This window comes from Porites lutea, chromosome 2 (genome assembly GCF_958299795.1).
Source record: "Porites lutea chromosome 2, jaPorLute2.1, whole genome shotgun sequence".
In the NCBI taxonomy this organism is placed as follows: domain Eukaryota; kingdom Metazoa; phylum Cnidaria; class Anthozoa; order Scleractinia; family Poritidae; genus Porites; species Porites lutea.
In genome coordinates this window covers 15,774,433-15,787,985 of record NC_133202.1, presented here as the reverse complement: position 1 = coordinate 15,787,985, position 13,553 = coordinate 15,774,433, and the positions used below count along the sequence as shown (strand labels likewise).

The window sequence follows — 13,553 nt, the reverse complement described above, 5'->3', positions numbered from 1 at the left end:
AAAAAAAAAAAAACTTGTAATATTGTAAATTATTAATCTTGAACAAAAATTAGTAACATTGTTATTTAATAATGATTAAAAATTAATTTTTAGTCACTACCCACACCCACGACTTTTACCCACACCCACACCCACGACCCACGACTTGTACCCACGACCTACGACCCACGACCATTAGACAAACTCAGCCCCCCTCTATAATAAAATCCCCTTTTCAGGGAAAGAAAGTTATTAAAACCCCTCTCTCTTTCAAGCCCCCTCTCCCTATTCTTATATAACGGACGTAAGATAGATGTATTAATTTATCACGACTGTAGCACTTCATGTGGAAGTTCGCATTTGATTTTGATGTTCGGCTTCATGACCTCCAACGTCATGTGCCTCAGCTTTTCTACTTTAGGTTCTGGCTTTTTTTATGGAGAAATGACACCACAATCTTTGTTAATAAGTCCCCCCTCCCTCTCAAACGTTCTTGCAATCAATAACCCCCCTGGAGACTTAATAGAGGATTTAACATATCAGGAGACGTTCCTAAGCGACCACCTTCCTTAAAGTAAGCGACCGGAAATTTGATCTTGGCATTTTGGGTGGACTGTTACGTCAGGTTCGACTATAAGTTTCAATGGAACGAACTCAAACGGGGCCACCGACACAATGAAATGTAAAGAAATCATGAGATTTGAGAAAAATTTTGTAGTGTTTAACTGCCAAACAAACTGCTAAAGTCAGACTCCTTTGTTGCTGTCAACTTGACCAGCAATAGGTAGATTGACGTTAAGTGGCACCCGTTGAGTTCGTTGCCTATAAAGCGACAAAAATAATTGCTAGTCACTGAAATGACGTTTGCAAAAGCAGGGATTATGTTCCCTGGTTTAAATATATCCTAGCCTGCGATCATTCCCTCTCACTTTATCTCTGTAACCTGTTTTCGGGAGGGGGGCATAATACAATCCTTTCACAGATCACATGCTCAAAAGCCAGAATGTGGACTTTTTTCTGATTGGATAGGAATGAATACGGATGATTTGCGCTGCTCCAATGGCCAAAATGCCGCCATCCGTTAGTTGTTGATTTCAGTCTGCACTTTTGCTTGCGTAATGAGCAGTGAATACTCACTCGAGTTCGTTATGAAATTTCTGCCGGCTCAGTTTTCTAGAATTTGAAGAATATCTAAATAGAAATTTCAGTAATTGAAATATTTTCCATCTCATCGTATACTAAAAAGTTGCAGCCAAACATTCACCGATCATTTGAATGCAATTTGATACCGGCTACAAGTTACAGAAGCGGCAGACGGGTTCACTTTTCAAATAATCAATTCATGAATGGAATCTTGACCTGGTTTGACTGTAAGTCCTCCTTCAGAAACCTGTTAATTATTCTGAGTGATCTTCGCTTTCACAACCTTTTTCAGTTCGTGAAGTATGGTGCTTCAGCCTAATTTTTTTTTTCACTGCTTTTGGCACAGAACGAAGTCACCGAGCTTGTACCAGTAAGTTCTTTATTATTTGTAGCTGTTAAATAAAGGTACGGCAGCTCCAGCTAGCAGTATTTCATTACAAAAAAAAAATGTTTTTAAAAATGTTTTTAGCACATGGACGTAATTAAATATTTTCTTTTCCCTAACATTGATTTGAAACGAGACATTATTTCCGCCAAAATTGATTCCCGTCTGGTAAACGCTGATTGGCTAATAACATGACAGGTCAAGCAGACGTTAGATTATGTAAATTAGGGGACGGTTGATGGCTTGCTAAATGAATGTATCAGACGTTATCTTTTTTCCCTCTCAAGCCAAAGAAGCAACAAGGAAAAAAAAAATAACGCCTGATCTCAGGTTAAATATATCCCAAAATACCTTGCTATTTAATCGCTGCCTTCAAACCCAAGCGTTACGTCATCACCAATGAGCACAAACGGCGCCCAGTACTTCACTGCGCTAAAGCGGTCAGATTGTCGCATGGAATTCATGGCTTTATTCAGGGCCTCACTGGCACCTCGTCCATGGACTAGTTGTTGGTAAAAAAACTTCATGAATTCCATAGTAGCTTCGTCGTCGATCGCCCACAGGGACACCAGAACAGAACGAGCTCCAGCACCCAAAAATGCCCGTGCGATGCCGACCACACCCTCTGATTTGACTTCTCCCCGAGCACTATGACAACAACTAAGTACAACAAGTCTTGCCCTAATCTGCGCCTTTAAAACATCTTTCATAGTTAAGAGATAGTCCTCCTTGTCTAAAATCTGGGACTGCCTTTTTGCGTTTGGGGCCAAGGCAATTTCTCCTGTTTCCATTTTACCATGAGCAGCAATGTGCACCAAAGCAACCGAGGAGATACGTCTCAAAACTTCATCTTTTGTTGCCTGCTTTCCAACGAGAGGTACAGTATGAAGTATTTCCCCGATCATTTGCACTTCCTTTTCGGCCCACTCTAACTGCTCTAGCCTCATTTCTTCATAAACTACCTCCTGTACCCACGGATCGCCGACGAGAAGAGCACCAGTCTTGTAGTGCCAATCTGCTGGACAATTTTGAATTAATCGCAGACTAGAAAGTGACGGAAGCAGACGAATTCTAAAAGTTTCGCAGAGGTACTTTGATTTCAAGTCTATGAAAGCAGCATAAGGCGCCAAACACAGAGGCCCTTGTGGAACAATCACAACCTCATTGCTATGGAGTAAGTCTCTTATAGGGTCTATAACAACATTGTAAAATGCTTGTAATGACTTTGTCTCAAAAGATGAGGAGTGAGACCTTGGCTTACTGGATCTTTCTTCTGCTAACTTTTTATCGCTTCGGTTCCTTAATGAGCGATCTTCACAGTTAACATCAGCTCTAACACCTATTTTTTCATGTACAGTCTCCGATAGAGACTGAAAATAGGTTGTGTCAGAACTCTCGATCTGAATTCTTCTAGTTTTGATTTGTGTCCCTTTCTCGTTGACCCAGAAAACTATTCCTCCCTCGTTGATACCTGTGAAAGCTGTATTTGATGGTAGGTAAGTAAGAATGTCAGGTGTTGTTGCAGAGAGTGTTCCTATTTCTGGACGTAACCCTTTGAACCCATACTTCAACTCCAGAAGATCATTTAAAGATTGTGCACGTCCATGATCAGCAGTTAAAAGTGCCTCAACGACTTTACCTTGCTTAAACTGCAGCCCCCATAGCCTCAAATAAATATGATCATAGGTACTACCAAGGCTGATCTTCCATTCGTCATTAGATATAAGATTTCCCCTGATATGGTTGAAGGCAATAACACTGTTCTTATAGTAGTGAACGGCTTTCCGGAAATCTCCGAGACTGTCATAGGTGCTGCCAAGATTACAGTACGCTGTTCCCTCTCCTGCCCTGTCTCCCACTTCTTTCGAAATTTTGAGTGTTCGTTCATGGTACTCTATGGCTTTCTGGAAATCTCCAAGACGGTGATAAGCGTTGCCAAGATTACAGTACGCTCTCCCTTCTCCTGCCCTGTTTCCCATTCCTTTCGAAATTTTGAGGTCTTGTTCATGGTACTCTATGGCTTTCTGGAAACCTCCAAGACGGTGATAGTCGTTGCCAAGATTACCGTACGCTATTCCTTCTCCTGTCCTGTCTCCCACTTTTTTGGAGATTTTGAGGTCTCGTTCATGGTACTCTATGGCTTTCTGGAAATCTCCAAGACTTTGATAGGCATTGCCAAGATTACCGTACGCTTTTCCTTCTCCTGCCCTGTCTCCCACTTCTTTCGAAATTTTGAGGTGTCGTTCATGGTACCGTATGGCATTCTTGAAATCTCCAAGATTTCTAAATGCGTTGCCAAGATGACAGTACGCTATTCCTTCTCCTGCCCTGTCTCCCACTTCTTTCACAATTTTTAGGTCTCGTTCATGGTACTCTATGGCTTTCTGGAAATCTCCAAGACTGTCATAGGCGTTGCCAAGATTACCGTACGCTTTTGCTTGTCCCTCCCTGTCTCCCATTTCTTTCGAAATTTTGAGATGTCGTTCATGGTTCTCTATGGCTTTTTGGAAATCTCCAAGATTTCTAAAGGCGTTGCCAAGATTACAGTACGCTATTCCTTCTCCTGCCCTGTCTCCCACTTCTTCGGAAATTTTGAGGTATCGTTCATGGTACTCTATGGCTTTCTGGAAATATCCTAGACTGCTATAGGCGTTGCCAAGATTATGGTATGCTTTTCCTTCTGCTGCCCTGTCTCTCTCTTCTTTCGAAATTGTGAGACGTTGTTCATGGTATTCTATGGCTTTCTGGAAATCTCCAACAGTTTCATAGGCGTGGCCAAGATTTTGGTATGCTATTCCTTCACCTGCCCTGTCTCCCACTTCTTTCGAAATTTTGAGATCTCGTTGATGGTACTCTAAGGCTTTCTGGAAATATCCTAGACTGTGATAGGCGTTGCCAAGATTACAGTACGCTTTTGCTTGTCCCTCCCTGTCTCCCATTTCTTTCGAAATTTTGAGATGTCGTTTATGGTTCTCTATGGCTTTTTGGAAATCTCCAAGATTTCTAAAGGCGTTGCCAAGATTACAGTACGCTATTCCTTCTCCTGCCCTGTCTCCCACTTCTTCGGAAATTTTGAGGTATCGTTCATAGTACTCTATGGCTTTCTGGAAATATCCTAGACTGCTATAGTCCTTGCCAAGATTATGGTATGCTATTCCTTCTGCTGCCCTGTGTCCCTCTTCCTTGGAAATTTTGAGGAGTCGTTCATGGTACTCTTTGGCTTTCTGGAAATCTCCAAGACCGTGATAGGTGTTGCCAAGATTACAGTACGCTTTTGCTTCTCCTGTCCTGTCTCCTACTTCTTTCGAAAGTTTGGGATATATTTCAAGGTAGTTTAGGTCGTTCTTGAAATCTTTAAGGTAAACATGGACATCAACAATATTACTATTTCCCTTTTCTTCCTCTCTTTTTTCTCCAACTTCATTGTCAATCTCTTTAGTGTTTCCAAGATTACAGTTCTCCTCTGTTTGCCCTTTCTCAGCCATTCCAATAACAAATTGCAGATAACGTCGACTGCTTTTTCAGAAGATATTTGTGGTTGTCACATTTTTTGCTGGCTTTACTATTTCAGCTCTTCTGAAAAAAAGTATAGACATGGTGTTGTCTCATTTTTCCGTTGTTACCATTTCTCTTTAAGTACGATAACGTAAATAAAACCTAGAGTAAAAGCTTATTCTTTATTATTCGTTTTTGTCTATCACAGGCGCATTTGGTTTGCTACGAACTAGTGATCCTTCTACGTGTTTTTTATCGCTGTGAGATACGACTTGATGGACTGGGGTCTTCTCTAAAAAAGGAAAAAGACATTCTTTTGGTAATAATCATTGAAATTAAAAAGAAATCAGATTTATCATTGTTTAAAGATGGTGTATATAAATCATCTATCTACTCATTGTACTTTCATCTGCCTTCCAATGAAAAAAGTAAAGCTGTTGCATTGGGAACAAACTACAAACCGGGCAAGCAGGAACATTAAAAACACTCAAATATCGGAAAGTAAACTTAGTGTTAACATCTCTTGCTAGTAGAACACAAGTGTACAGCAAATGAAAAGAATGTCTATTTCTTCACCAACAGTGTGGATTTTCTTTCATTTATAATGGTTCATATAAAACTGGAAAGCCCCCACCCCTGGCCCCTGGCCCTGTTCGGTTCCAGCTGAAGTCTAACTCAATGCAAAAACCTAGGTTAATTACGAGGAATGCAAGTTGTTTTTAAGTACACCCGTCCGAGGATGAGCCGGTTTAGAAAGATTTTTGTATGTAGCCTGTCCTTATAATTTAACAGAAAAGATTAATATGACTATGATTTCGTACAGGTAAACCTCCACGAAGCGGTGCCACCCTCGGGGTACCAGTAAGCGGCCTATTAAGGCCAGGGTTAATGGAGGTTGGCCGCTCAATAGAGATTCGTCATAAACCGTGTCATGAATTATCATAATCTTTAGCAGAAACATCCCTTTAAGGACCGACCATTTAACTACTTTTGAGGGGGGTGGGGAGGGTGTGATTTTGAAGAACAATTTCCTGGAAGAGCTTGTCGGAAGAAAAAAAGTGCATGCAGCACAAATGGAATAAAAAAAATTCTTGCACTGCTGTAGGAAAAAAAATGTTACCAAGTTATTTCATCATTCAGAGAGCTTTACAAAATCCCAGCAAAACTGCAACCATTTTTCCCTTGCTTCCTTTGGTGATGTTGCAGAATAATTGCTTCATATAAGCAATGTATTACAATCAAGATATCAAGAAATCAGAGTCGTTTTCGGGTAGCCTGTGGTTAAGAAAGCCGGGCTTCCTCTTTTCTTCTCTCCAGTTTCTTTTCGGTGACCTGAAAGAGAATCAGTGCCCAGGAAGTGGCCTGTTTTCACGGCAAAAAGTACAAGGAACACCATCACTTTGTTTTTATGTTTAACTATGAGGTACTCAGTTTAGAAGTGCAAGACTGAAGAAAATTTTTTTTTTTTTTTCATATATACATCAAACCATGATCACTATAAATTTCAATTCTACTTTCACACCTGTTCTGGAGATTTTAGTTTCACTTTTCAATTGTAAGTGATGATTCTAGCAGCATTTACCATACTATGAGCATTTCTGAACTGTTTTTTGCCATTTTGGCTACTTTAAAGTTAAGAATCTAAACATTTTCACATTTGCTTGCCGTGCATCACTTTCTGATAATATTATGACAATATTATAATGACTTCGTATATAACATAAGTGTAAAACAAACTATAGCACTTTAGCTTCTAAATTTTAAGGCTTTGCAGCTCCATATCAGTACTATTACTGCAACATGCACAGCCACAACGTAAATGTAAATACATTTTGTAAACGTGAATTCATTTTTCCAAAAAGTTGGACTGACCCTTTTTGAGGAACAAAATTCCTGCAGAGAAACGAAAAGGAAAAAAAGAGATATCCTGAAATCTCCCCCCATCCTCTAAAATTGAATGGTCGGCCCCTTATTTGAAAAAAAAAAAAAAAAAAAAAAAAAGATCACCTGACGGAGGTAGCATTACTGATTCACGATAGGTCGTTTTCCTTCAGCATATTCTATTCTTAAAACTGTGAAGAGACCAGAACCCATGGCCAATTGACGGTGACTAGCTCGGCGGGTCGGGTTCACAAGAAAGATGCTCGTACTCTGTTGGTTGAGTAAACTTAGCTTAAAACCAGTTGTATTCTCTAAACTTCAACGTTACAAGACAACTCAATCTCACACTATCTTGTTCTAACTCTCTTCTGACAAAAGCCTGTTATAGCTCCTTTTATGCTAACTGCACATGACGGCAGTCAATCTTAATCATTTGAAGTTTTACGGAAATTATTCGACATTAGATTCTCATACAAACACTGTAATTTCTCACACGTTTGCCTACTCGTCAAGATGGCGTGGAAACCCTGATATGGTCTATTATTAAAATCACTTTACCGGCGCGTGCGTTTTCGAAATCTCTCGACCAAATCAAACAGATATAATAAACCTTGCACACTTTTGCGTAAATAAAACAACACTACAAATAATTCAAAATATTGGTTGTTTTTGCATAATTACGTACTTTAACAAAATAAAGCCAAACTTAGTCTGTCAAGTGCTTGTTGGCCGTTTAATAGAGGTGACAACAATGAGAAAACTCTCTTTGAAACGGCGAGGTGGCCGCTCACTAGAGGTTTAACTTCCAATCTTTTTCTACAATTGTTTCTGGACTGTGATTACTGGCCGCTTAATGGAGGATGGCTGCTTAATAGGTGGCCACTTAATTGAGGTTCAACTGTATAGTGGTATAGTAAATATGTTTACAGAGTGGGTAAAAGGGCTGAGAGGAAATCCTACATGATGGCTAGTCAGTACTGAAAATTAATGGTCCCCTTCGATCTGAAAAATCAAACTTAGACAACACGGCCTTATTAAACTGAGACATACCATAAAATTCCAAAAATAAGCCCCTCCATTTATTAGCCCCTCCAAATAATTTATAAGTCCCCCAAACTCGTAAGCCAAAAAACCTTTCCTATAAATCGCCCCTCCACAAGCCCCCGGGGGCTTGTACTCGGAAATTGCCCTCAAATTCACAGGAAAACAAAGCAATAACTGTACAGTAACACATAGAATAATTTTATATTTTTGCATTTGCAAAAGAAATAAAGATAGTGTGCCAAATGATTGCAGTCAAAAAGTGTCACATTATATTGCCGTTTGCGTAGTTAACTGCAGTGTTGGCTTGGATTTCCTCGGTCCATATAGACAAAGTATACTTTCATGGCTGAGGTTTTAGAATGGTCTACGTCCTCAAGGCGAATTTCAGTAAAAACTTGCTTCAAATTACTGAGTGGCATAAACTTCCTTCCAACTGTGAACTAGCCCAATCGATTTTGAGACGCAAATTTCCCTCCGTATATATGCCCCGGGGCTTATTTTCGGAATTTTACGGTACTTTGACAAAAGTTTCCCGGAGATTAACAACCATACACCTGCCAACTTTTTCTGGGTCAAATGCGTAAGATTTTCGCCTTGCTAGGGATCGTGATTTTCGAAAACGTCCCAGCTACTTCCTAGGATTGCCGACAATTTTCCAAAGCTTTCTGAACTTTAGCGAAAACTTCCGAAGATGTTGGGACGACCTTTGAGAACGTTGGAAACACTATAAATGGTTTTTTCAGTGACGTCATGCAATTGTAAAGTCAAAATAGCGAGGTTTTACGAATTCTTCTTTACACTAGGTTGACGATAAACAATAAATAAATCTTTTTTCAAGTTTCCATTCCCGTAGCATGTTTCATTTCGAAAATACAGGAATTTGAACTTCCGAGTTTTCACAGTGTGTGACACAAAAATAGGAACGCTGTCTCGTTGAAAAAAAATCTCTGCTCTTATTTTTTTTAGCACTATAACCATTTCAAGTATTAGAAAGTATGTTTACGCGCACGTATGCCAGCTCTCGAGTGAAAAGAAAGAGCTCTTGCAGAAAAAGTGAACTCCAGATTTTGTTGATTTCCGGCGGCCATATTGGTGCACCAAAACGGTACACTCATATGGCGTCTCCATAAAAAGCTCTACAAAGGTGCGTGAAACGTTTCGGCAAATAATTCAGAAACTGTGGGCCGCAAAGGCGTGAGACTTAGAAAAATTGTTCAAAATTAGTCTTTTGTAACACTTCATTTTCTTGGCTTCTTCCACTGGACGGTTTCCAATTTATTTTTTTGTTGTAGCGTGACAGTGAAAACGATCTATATTAAAAGACGACAACTTTACCTTGTTTTGATTTCGTTAGGACGCAAAGTCATCATTCAAAGCCTTTTTGGAATATTTTTGTAGAAATCGAATTAAATTTAAGAATAATTTGTCAAGCGTGAGAAATTCTCCTTGACGAATGAGAGTTGGCAGGTATACAACCCAATGCATTTTTAAGGTGCAGGACAATGCCTACCTCAGTTACAAATCCCCGAGTAGTCTTGATAGTTCGCTTGATTTGTCACGACGAAATAGTCTACAAGGAAATCATATTTTGTGAGACAAGTTTAAGTGTAAAAGTCAATTGCACTTTCCTTCACAGAATAACAAGACTTGCACAAAACTTACCTCAAGCAACAATCAACTCCTCTACCAAGAAAAGGTTAAGCCTATGGGATTTTCCCCCTTTCACTTTGATCAAATTACGTCAACAAAAGTGACGTAAGTGCTTCCAGAAATAGCTCCCAAAATGTAGCTTGAAAACTAATAAAGCATGTGAAAGGTGACATTAAACCTAATATACAGTTCAGTAATATTTCTCTAAAAAAATGTAACAAAAAGCTCACAAAAAGATCTTATAACATATGCTGTAGACTCATAGAATCTCCACTGAGGAAGTTGATCTGGGACTTCCTGTTTTTCTCCGAACACTCACGGATATGCCTCGTGATGAGTGACCTTCTAACGATGCGCATGCTTTGTGTGTGACTTGAGGTTCTGTTTGACCAATATCGAATATCTTAAATAACTGGAAATGAAGATGCGTTACGGGGATGGGTTCCGGGGGGGTACTTCTTGGAAATCTTGGTGGGATTGTGCTAGCCTGTTCCAGGCTCTCAGATAGTGGGGAAGACGCGAAAGTAAAAGGCAAGCGAAAAGTTGGCGGGGCGAAAAAGGGGAAGCCCCTTCTCTCCCCAGTTTCCTCCCGTTTTACTTTCGTCTTCACGCTTTCTCAATTCAGCGGGCCCAACTATCTCGGAACCTGGAACAGGTTAGGGTTGTGCCGCCCTGTTCTCCAAATCCTGACCCTACTATTTCAGACCAAAAAATGACATTTTCCACACCCGTTTTTAGACCCTCTAAAATCCATACCTGGTCCCAAATGCGTATTTTTAACGTTTAGCGCTGGAAGGAAGCAAAAATCTGGTTTTATGCTGGCTGCAGTCAGCCTAGGCAGGAAAATCACGGTCCTATGCTTTCTCTCTGTTAAGGGATTTAAGCCCCACCCTTCGCCCTCTCGGATGTTTTTGTTCGCTCAGAGATTTTGAAGGTTCTGTGATCTGGCGGCAACACATTTCCCAGTCTCTTTTACGGAAATTATTCGACATTAGATTCTCATACAAACACGGTAATTTCTCACACGTTTGCCTACTCTTCAAGATCGCGTGGAAAAGCGGGACAAGGTCTATTATTAAAATCGCTTTACCTGCACGTACGTTTTCGAAATCTGTCAACCAAATCAAACAGATATGATAAACCTTGCACACTTTTGCGTAAATTAAAAAAACACTAGAAGTAATTCAAAATATAGGTTGTTTTTGCATACCTACTTAAACAAAATAAAGCCAAACTTAGTCTAGACTAAATCTCACTTCAATAAATCTTTGTTCAAGTTTGCATTCCCGTTGCATGTTTCATTTCGAAAATACAGCAATTTGAACTTCCGAGTTTTCACAATGCCTGAGACAAAAATAGGAATGCTGTCTCGTTCAAAAAAGTCTCTCCTCTGATTTTTCTAGCACTGTAACCAGTAAAGTATGTTTATTTGCACATATGCCAATTCTTGAGTGAAAAGAAAGAGCTTTTACAGAAAAAGGGAACTCCAGATTTTGTTGATTTCCGACGGCCATATTGGAGCTATATTGGCGGCCATAATGGAGGACAAAAGAACTTGGGAAAAAGCCCTTGCAAGCAATAATTCCGTAGGATTCTGCTCCTAAGGACATTTTTTTGTTCGGCCTTTGGGTTCATCGCGTCGTCCCCCCCCCCCACCCCTCCACCTTCCCCTAGCAATGTTGTGGCCAAAAAAGCGCTCCGTTTCACCCATTTTGCTCCAAATTCAACTTTGTTTAGGGTGGGAGGGGAGGGGTCGCAAGTTTTAGTAATGTCACTGGAAAGGTCCCAGCACTTTTGACCTCCATTGTCTGAAAACCACTTTGTTTAGAAAACTAGAAGTTGCCTTGTGAAGTTTTGCACAATGATTACCTTAATGCTGGAATTGATCTATTGACGACGGTATGATATATTTTTTCAGACCAGAAAAGCTATTCTTTTGCTTTAAGAGTGCTGGAAATAATCACGACATTTAACCGTATCACCTATAGAGCACTTTTCTGTGATACGTTTGCAAAATTTCTTCCGTGTCTTTGTAAAAAGCAATGTAGCGTCAGTAACACTTTCGGCAATAGTTTCAGACATGTCAAATGGTCGATATTTTATAGTATCTTTAACATTGATGCCAAATACGACAGAGTAACGGAATCTCGAGGTTGCGTTACACTGAGTGACGCCTGTTAACATGTCCCGCCCCCCGGGGATGGGGGGGGGGGGTGGGGTACTCCAACATATGGGCTATATAGGTACGTGCCGCGGAAAAGGGTATGGTTTTTGAGGTTCTCGGTCCTTAAATAGGGTACCTTTTTTGACCCTTTTGTTTCTGTCCCTGGTGTGGTCCTTAGATAGGGTAGCTTAATTGTATTATCTAATACTGGAGTGTGAAAACGCCCGCCTAAAGGGAACAGTTTTTTTTTTTTAACTAGGCTTACTCTAGTATTTTATGCTTGATGCTATACATCCAATGTTACAGAGAAGAAATAAAGTTTTCCTTTTCATGCTATTAATAATTTTGTTTTTTCCTTGAATAGGGTGTCATTTTTCGGCATTCGGCCTTAAAAAGGGTATCAGTTTTCGCTTTCTTAGTCCTTAAATAGGGTTAGGGTTCACGAACCTTGGCGGCACACCCCTATCCAAAATTCGCGGGAGTACCCCCCCTCCCCCCCCCCCCCGCCCGCGGTGCCAGCCTTCGGCTAGGCCCCGTTGAAATTTTGCCTATTATTTAGTTAGGGGCGAGAACTGTTAAAAGCAGGGTATTATGCTTGAGACTTTCCAGTACAAGCACGTTCTTCTCTCAGACTAGATGAGATACAATATGTGAAAGCACATAATTTGCTTATCACTTTTTGAAACGCAGGAAAATGTAGTTTTTACAGGGGAGAACTGTAGGGTGAGAACTGTGAGAACTGTGGAGTAACGCGAAGTATAGAATAGGTCACGCATAGTAATTTTTGGCAATATCAGGGCAGATATGTTGGGAGCAGTCAACGGAACAATGATAGCGAAGCAGAAGTCACAGGGGATTATGTTCACCGTTTAATTTGGCTGTTTGATCGCTAAAGTGTTACACAATCTTCTGAAATTTTTTCATGTCTCCGTCGTCACACGATGACGCAGAACCTACAGAGCGCGCTCTAAGTATATCTGGGACGGGCCTTAGAGAATGTTAGTTTGTAGGGTATAAAAAGGGACATTTTCTGGCTTGGCTAAGAAATGCCTTTTGTGTCTTGTAAATGCATCTTCTCAGATAGTAAAAATAAGTACTAACAGCATTAAATGCCTTTAAGAGCACAATCCAAAACACGTCGTTCAAATAATCACTTAGTTCCTTTTGGGTTAACTGAATGTCCACGCCGAATACCCCCGTTTGGCAAGGTATCCGTAACTCTTTAGCGCGACAGACGGATCAACTAGGCGCATAGAAAGCATTCTCTTAAAAAAACTACACTTTAACAGTTCTAATGAAAAGTTTCCTATATTTTTGTAGTGAAAGATGACGAAAAATTCATTTTATCGCTGTAAATCTATTTCGGACAATGGACGACAAAAGAACTTGGGACTGTGTGAAAAAGCCCTTGCAAGCAATAATTCCGTAGAATTCTGCTCCTAAGGACATTTTTTTGCTCGGCTTTGGGTTCATCGCGTCGTCCCCCCCCCCCCCCCCCCCCCACCCTCCACCTTCCCCTAGCAATTTTGTGGCCAAAAAAAGCACTCAGTTTCACCCATTTTGCTCCAAATTCAACTTTGTTTGGGTTGGGAGGGGAGGGGTCGCCAGTTTTAGCAATATCAGTTGAAGGGTCCCAACATTGACCTCCATTGTAGCTTGAAAACTAATAAAGCTTGTGAAAGGTGACATTAAACCTAATATACAGTTCAGTAATATTTCTCTAAAAAAATGTAACAAAAAGCTCACAAAAAGATCTTATAACATATGCTGTAGACTCATGGAATCTCCACTGAGGAAGTTGATCTGGGACTT

At 40.3% G+C, this 13,553-nt stretch overlaps 1 protein-coding gene across 1 annotated transcript in view; it reads right to left on the bottom strand.

Annotated features, from left to right (window-relative positions):
• LOC140925697 (uncharacterized) overlaps positions 1 to 13,553 on the bottom strand; it is a 108,198-nt gene that overhangs the window by 2,020 nt on the left and 92,625 nt on the right. The window contains exon 5 of the mRNA XM_073375596.1: positions 1,859 to 4,845. Within this exon, the coding sequence (XP_073231697.1) occupies positions 1,867 to 4,845 (2,979 nt within the window). The 3' untranslated portion in view covers positions 1,859 to 1,866. The remainder of the gene's footprint in view (positions 1 to 1,858; positions 4,846 to 13,553) is intronic.